The sequence below is a fragment of the Montipora foliosa genome, chromosome 14 (genome assembly GCF_036669935.1).
Source record: "Montipora foliosa isolate CH-2021 chromosome 14, ASM3666993v2, whole genome shotgun sequence".
NCBI lineage: Eukaryota > Metazoa > Cnidaria > Anthozoa > Scleractinia > Acroporidae > Montipora > Montipora foliosa.
In genome coordinates this window covers 15248053-15255459 of record NC_090882.1, presented here as the reverse complement: position 1 = coordinate 15255459, position 7407 = coordinate 15248053, and the positions used below count along the sequence as shown (strand labels likewise).

The following is a 7407-nucleotide window of genomic DNA, read 5'->3' as shown; positions in this document are numbered from 1 at the left end:
AACTGGAGAGGTTTGAAATGGATTGAATGTGGGTAAATTTGAAAAACGTCGGCCCAACTTTTTTCAAATTTATATCAGTCTATATCAAAGCTGGAAAATCATTCTCAGTGGTTATGTGTCCGTGATTTTGCAAATGAAAGACTCTTGCTCTGCCAATTTGACGTTTAGAGCTCATAATTAACAAAATTAAACAAAATTAGCTAATTAAAAATAGCATGACCTAGCCCCTTTAACATTTATTTAGCAGAAATTCCATCAGTGCCAAAATGCAAACAAGTGCATAATTATGCTATTAGATCATTTAGCTCTCTAGTGTGTCTATGTAGGAGTTCTAAAATGAAATTCAGGACATTTAATGATTTTTAACCTAGTTTTATTCTCAATTTTCTTTTAGTGTATCATTTCTGCTCCCAAACGTCATTTGTCATTCTCTTTATATTCACAGATCGGCATCGCTTGGTTAAAGTCTACTGGATCAATGTATTTCTACAAATGTATATCTTTTGCAGGCTGCAAATATGTGGGGGGGGGGAGGGGAAGGGAGGGGGTTTGGCTGGTCCTAAGTCCACCCTAGGGTGCAATTGGGTGACATGATTATCTCTTATAGTTAAATTCTCCTGGATTCGATTCAACTCGCTGATTGATATTAATGTCTTTTCTGTAGAATAGCAATGCTTCCCATAATAATCAACCCCACTTCCTAACCAGGTATGAGCCATTTTTTTCTTATCACAGAACTTATGCTGATTTAAAAACGTGGCTTTTGCGCAATTTATATTCTATAGAGCACAGGTGCTTCTGATAACATTTGTAGTCAGGCGATAGTCCATCCCATGTGGTCTGCCATACATCCATTGTGACATTTTTGTGTAAAGTTACAGTAGGATTATTTTCCAGATGGGTATAAACACCCGCAAGTATTTCATTCCCCTCATGCTCCGAGATCACCTTGACCAATAGTGTTTGAGTCACGCATTACAAGTCTACAACCCTGAGGACACAAAACAATCCTTTCGGGTCACATACACAGAGGTTTCAATAATAGTCTGATAGTGAAAGAAGAGGTTTTTTTTTCCTGGAACAACATTCATATTACCAAAATTTCATGAAAGTTTTGCACCTGGAAAATAGCCTGGCTTTTGCTGCATCCTCCTAGCCAAGCTTCAACTGAGCCTTGCCTGAAGAAACGGGTTGACATTAGGCAATATGACTTTCCCTTTTCAGTCATTCAAAAGCGAGTTAAAGCAAACTTGTAGAAATTGACATGTAGTCAATTTGAAGCTTTGTACTTTCACAAGTTATTCATTTGTCAAATGGCCAATTGTCAAAATTGGATGCTTTGAATCAGCTAGTAAGTTGTTTTGTACTAAAAAATGACAAGTTATTTTGCACACTTAAATTACAAAGTACTTACATGAAGTATATATCCACACTGATTGGCTGAGAGAAATGCAGATTTTGGGCAACACAGTGATGAGGTAATTCAATGCAAAAAGAATTAATAAACCAAGCTCTCTGATTGGTGAAACACCAAAGAAAGCTGCCGATACCCAGTATTCTATTTTACAAGCTAAAATCAATAAATTTACATAAGATAACATTTTATATTGTTGATTTTGTCCCAGACTGTCTTCGTGTTATGGCCTATGTCAGCAAGGAAACCAAGCTGATAATTCTGGCGTTGGGTGGGCCTGCCGGAACTGGTTTGCATTATGAGAACCTACACTTATGAGAAACCCTTTTTTACATCCAGCCATAGCAAGCAGGGCATCGTTGAGGTAAATAGTAATAATTTAGGGTTTTACAGAAGACTGCAGTTTAAAGAGGAGGTGGAGATTGAACCACAAGAGTGGAGGGCATGTGCTTCTAGTGAGTTCTGGATGTCATGCTCTTTCCAGAATTTTTTTAAATTGGGCCTCATAAAATGCATTTTTGTCATTTTGAAGCAAGATTCTTTTTTGTGAGGATAAAAATGTAGCCAATCCAATTGAAAGTGTGACAAAAATCACTACTTAGAATAGTAAAAAAAATCTAAACAACCTGAGCAGTTAAATTGCACACGAATAAATAATCTTAACTATGGTTGTAGAGCGGTTTTCAAATGAGAGTCCTAAAACCAAAACCAAAGTAATTACTTTGGCCAATCAAAAAGGACGGAGACAATCCAATAAACCAATCAAAACTCGGAAGTAATTACACGTAGCCGACACAAAGCGGGGGAAAATGTGCATGCGCCAGCTACGATTGGTTTTGGGTTCACTTCTCATTGGATAAAAAAACTGGAGCGAGAACTTTGAACCAATCACTGAGTGAAGTAGACGCAAAACCAAAGTTATTCGCTAATACTTTCGACACTCAATTGAAATACAGCAAGTAATAAATAAAGAGAAAAATAAACAAATAAATAAAGCGTAAATGAGTGAACAAAAAAGGAAAAAAAGAGATAGGCACCAGGTAATGATTTAGCGCATAGGTACTCAATCTACTTAACTATAAAATATTTAGGAAACACATTCATAGATGAGCTTTAAAATTAATCACTGAAAAACTTTGGATTGCTTTTTTAAGGCCCACCTTCAACCGACAGGCTTTTCAACTGTTTGTTTTTGTTATGGCAATTCACATTGTTTATCGTAGCGACCTGATTGGATGAATTCAGTCAGCTTTGGTGGGATTTTCACATATAAAAGTTGTTCCACAGCACACAATGCCAAAAGGGTGAACATGGGCCTTTAAATGATTGCAATAAAAAGGGTTTTGTTTTTCCTCATCAATTTTTGCTGCGAGCACTAGCAATTAGAGCAACACTATTCTTGCAGGCGTCCAGCACTTGACCTGCTATTAGCAACTTCTAGTACATGAATTCATAGTTGCTAATTGCGAGATTTTCATCCTTTTCAGGCTGAAGGAATGCAGGCTCTTGCTATGCATTTGGGTCACCAAAGCAACAGACTGATCCAGAATTGTCTTGTACGGACTCTGAATAATCTGTCAAAGAGGATGGCCTTGATACATGTAACTTGCTTCAAATGTTGGTTCAGCTGCTGGCGTCTTGTTAGATCTTAATTACCTGTAATAATCCATGCAATAAACCTTGTCTACAGATTTGGTGGCATTGAGGCTCTTCATCGGGACCTGCATGTGCTGGCTGAAGACAGCGTTAGTGGTAAGAAAACTGCCATTATTTTAAAGCCATTATTAGTAGTAACTGTTTTTCATTGTATTTAGTCCATTATTTCATCTACAGTTTCTTTTAACAGTTTTGGATAATAATTGTGGTTACCCTAATGGCTGTTTAATGTGACTTTGGTCAAATAATCATCCATGTCAAGTGAGAATGCAAAGGCTATTGTCGAGCAATTTGATATTTTTCCACACCTGTAATGGGGTTTCGAGTTTAAAACTGGAAAGTGTTGACATCTCTTATCTTCTGGATTTCTTCAGTGGTAGATGTACAAGGTTCAAGAGTATGTGCAAAATGTAAGCTGAAGTTTTAGACGCAGGAATTTGATAGTGTTGACTTCTCTCAAGGGCTGAATTTAAACACTAATTAAAGGGGTGGCAACTTAAGGTCATGCAGATGAGTTGTTACTCAACCGTAGATGCATTCAGAGCTGACTGTATGAACAATAGTTTTAAAAGCTCCCACTGGCAATGTGTTTATCATGTTTAAAATCCCCAATCACTTTTATTGAATGAATTTGAACAAGAGTAGAGTGTGAAGACAATTAAGTGATCCCCTTTCATTGTGTGCTTGTTTACTTAAATCTTGCACAAATCTGGACAAATGAATTCGAAACTGAAATTGATTTTCTGTTCACATTGATTAATGAATGTGCTATTCAACTAATTCTCAGCATTGGTGGTAGTATCAAATTGAAGTGACGAGCGTATTTTTCCAAATCAGGTTTGTGCCCTTCGTCATCTAACAAGTTGTCACGAAGATGATGAAAAAGCTCAGAATGCAGTACGAGTGCATCTTGGCTTACCAGTCTTGGTGAAACTGCTCTACCCACCATCACGCTGGCCACTTATCACGGCAGTGATTGGATGAACCATACTCCTATCCGAGAACATGGAGGTCTGCCTCAACTGGTCCAACTCAGGATGCGTTCTTACTAAGATATGCAAAGGAGACCTGGGTAGAGTGTTGTGATCGATAATGTCAGAATGGAAGATATCGTGGATGGGTGTGTGGATGCGCTTCATATTGTGGCACGTGAGGCACACAACAGGGCTGTCATACGCAGTCTTCACTGCATTCCTTTATTTGTACAGGTACAATGTTAGTCTCGCTCTGTCAAATGAGTTACTTCGTAAATACCTGGTAATGATGACAACCACGACAATAATTTATTATGATGATGATGTTGACTATAGCGAGGAAGAGGAAAAGTGGTTTCAATTAGTACCAACGGCAAACAAACAGTGTCAGCTACTTCACCCAGAGAAGTCGGCTCAAAGTGCACTTGCCTATGGCTCATGCAATTTTGAGAACTTTCAAAATATTTCTCGTGCCCATAAATCATCAAATGTGCTGTGTAGTGTTAATTCCTATATGTTATAATAGCCTCATTGATGATAATGAAAGTAACATGGAAGGTAATTTGAGAATCAAACCGAATGTCAAACAAAGGAAAATGTCTGCTGTTCTTGATCATTGTAATGTTGGAAATGATTAGCATTTTATGATGTCAGTTTTCTGAGTAATCTAGACAGTTTTGCTGATATCATCTGTTTCACAGCTGGTTGTTTTTCTTTTTGCAGCTTCTTTACTGTCCAATCGAAAATATCCAACGTGTTGCTGCAGGAGTACTCTGTGAATTGGCCCAAGACAAAGAAGGTGCTGAGGCGATTGAGGCTGAAAATGCAACTGCCCCTCTAACGGACCTGCTGCATTCAAGAAACGAGGGCATTGCTGCATATGCGGCTGCTGTACTCTTCCGTATGTTAGAGGACAAGTCCCAAGACTACAATAAGCGTCTCTCCGTTGAGCTGACTAGCTCATTGTTCCGTGAAGATGCACCATGGCCAGAGGTACAGTGAAAGACAAAAAAGCGGCGTTAATAAACTTAGGAAAGGAAAAAAGAGAAGAACAGCAGGATCTCATGTGGCAGCATTCTTTTCAGCTTCTTGAAGTGCCGTTGAAAAAGACCACTCTATTTTCAATTACATGTATTCTGAACTGTACTTTAATGTACTGTTTACACAGCGTGTCTTTTTCATACATAAGTATGGATACCGAGTTACAAAGTCCTTCTTCATGCATTTACTCTCTTGCTTGTCTGTTTGCAAGGTCATTTTTTTTCCTTTATCCGTTCCATCTGTTGAAGTTTCTCCAGCTGCCCTTCCTAACCTTCAACCAACCAACCAACCAAATCAGTGGCCTCCCAAACGTTAACCCAGGGCTTTTACAGTAGAAGGGAGATGTGTACACTCGTACCACAAGTATAAGCACAAGTGATACAAGCAAACTGAGTTGTGCCTTGATTGTCATTTGCCTTTTGTTGTCAATGCATCTGTTTTTGTCCCAAATGAAAACCAGCCTCTGGATACACAACTCTTAAAGTCTCCTTTTGTTGACTAAGTTTATTTGTCTAAAAATACTTATTAATTTTTTGTTTACTTTCAGCCAATGGATGGTGACTTTCCTGATCCCAGCTACAACATGCCACCTGGTGCAGGGTATGGTTATCCACATGACGGCTTTGATTATAACCAGCCAATGGAGTATTCGCATGAAGCCGGTTATGGTTTTCATCATGGGGACCCTGGAATGCAGCCTCTTGGACACCACCCTCCCCGTGGGGGCACCTGGTACGATACTGATCTGTGAAGAGACGTTATTACCACAAATGAAGGCTGGGAAAAATCCAAGCATTAATTTTTGCCAGTAGACTTCGAACAGTTGTCTTAATTGGCACACTTTGTACTTAATAGAAAAGCTCTGGAACTAGAGCATCCTGGAACTCTTGACGAAGAATATTTGCCTTGATGTAAAGAGAGTATTTTGTGGATTTCTTTTGAAGTAATTTGCACAGTGAACACACAAGCCTCATACTATTGCGTTTTCCTTTTCAATTCATGTGATAAGAGAATCCAGTGTTGAGTCTGCAGTTCTTCAGAATATAATTTCTTTGTGTGAATGGAAACGTAGACTTGATTTGCAGCTCTTGCTTCTCTTGCCAAGCGAGAGAAATTATGAGATGGAAAATACTGGTAGCCCCAAATACATCTGTTTTGCAGAGTATACAGCTGTACAGGTACATGTAGTTGGTAAAAGAAAGCATTTTTGTCAAAGATGGTCCCATCCATCCTTCAGCAATTTTGTTTTGTTGTACGTTTGTCAAACAAAGAAAGTTTTGTACGACCAAAAGTACCTGCTCTGAACCAATTTAGAATCTTGTACTTTAACTGCCTTCTATTCTTCATGTGGCTTTTTCTAGTCCTGTGTCAGTGCCTCAATCACACAATGTATTTTAGGCTGTTCGATTTTCATTTAAGAACTCCTTCATTTTTTGTTATTTTGTTGCTGATGGACATTGCAGAACTCAACATTGGACCGTATTGTTTTTGTTTTCTTTCTTGTATAGGATATTTCTATAATCTCTAACGTGATTAATGAATTGCAGGCACCCGATTGGTCATCTTCCTGTAATCAACCCGTGCTCGGTGTTTATGATACTACAGCTCTAAATGAAAGAAAAAACAGAAGTTGTTAAGATAATGACCAGAGTAATTATACTATACGATCATACGAATTCTTTCTTAGAGCATGTTGCACATGGTAAAACATGAATCTTGGTGGTTGAAATTCAGAGCTTGTGATGTTAAATTCTTGCCATTCCTGAACCTTTGTGAACTAGGAACCTTTCATTGAATGAAGTTTTGACTAAGAGGATGAATTTCAAATCTTCGTCTTGTGATTGAAATGCAACCTCTTTTAATCGAAGCCCCATTCCTATACTTACACCGCTATGTACATTTTGTTTAATATCACGACTTTGGATCATTGGAACAGGTCAGAAAAAGTTTCAGTGACCTAACGTTTCTTCTTTTGTTATTGTGTGACGTTTGTTTTGATCGTCACGCTGCTGTGCGTGACAAAAGGCCAGAAAAAATACCTTTACGAATGTATTATATTATTTTGCTTGATTGTCATTTTCAGTGTATAGATAGCCATTGTGAAAGGCTGACTTATCCAAGCAGCCAAAGAGTTTTAGGCATTCTCAGCTGGGAAAAGCATGGACCTGATTATTTGAAAAGCTATCTGCAATAATATTCTATAATCATCTCCAGCTGGTGTTTTGTCTAATGCCTCCGCATCTAGGGGAAAAAAATTAATGTGGATTCACTGGTTTACCGCCTTGGGTCTGAGCGTTGCCAAGGGAAACAAGAAGCATAGTT

The 7407-nt window shown here is 38.3% G+C and overlaps 1 protein-coding gene across 1 annotated transcript; it reads left to right on the top strand.

Annotated features, from left to right (window-relative positions):
* The first annotated feature begins 642 nt into the window (after positions 1 to 642).
* LOC137985311 (catenin beta-1-like) lies at positions 643 to 7276 on the top strand. The gene is made up of 5 exons (XM_068832899.1): positions 643 to 1778; positions 2902 to 3166; positions 3908 to 4278; positions 4768 to 5037; positions 5633 to 7276. Exons 3-5 carry the CDS (start codon positions 4171 to 4173, stop codon positions 5834 to 5836), a joined length of 582 nt encoding a protein of 193 aa, XP_068689000.1. The 5' UTR covers positions 643 to 1778; positions 2902 to 3166; positions 3908 to 4170; the 3' UTR covers positions 5837 to 7276.
* The last annotated feature ends 131 nt before the right edge of the window (positions 7277 to 7407 follow it).

What these genes read in the sequence shown, in the direction of transcription:
- LOC137985311 (XM_068832899.1), top strand. Translation starts at nt 4,171, where the DNA reads ATGGAAGATATCGTGGATGGGTGTGTGGATGCGCTTCATATTGTGGCA. An exon ending in GCATTCCTTTATTTGTACAG is followed by an intron (nt 4,279 to 4,767) that starts GTACAATGTTAG and finishes TTCTTTTTGCAG; the next exon opens with CTTCTTTACTGTCCAATCGA. An exon ending in AAGATGCACCATGGCCAGAG is followed by an intron (nt 5,038 to 5,632) that starts GTACAGTGAAAG and finishes GTTTACTTTCAG; the next exon opens with CCAATGGATGGTGACTTTCC.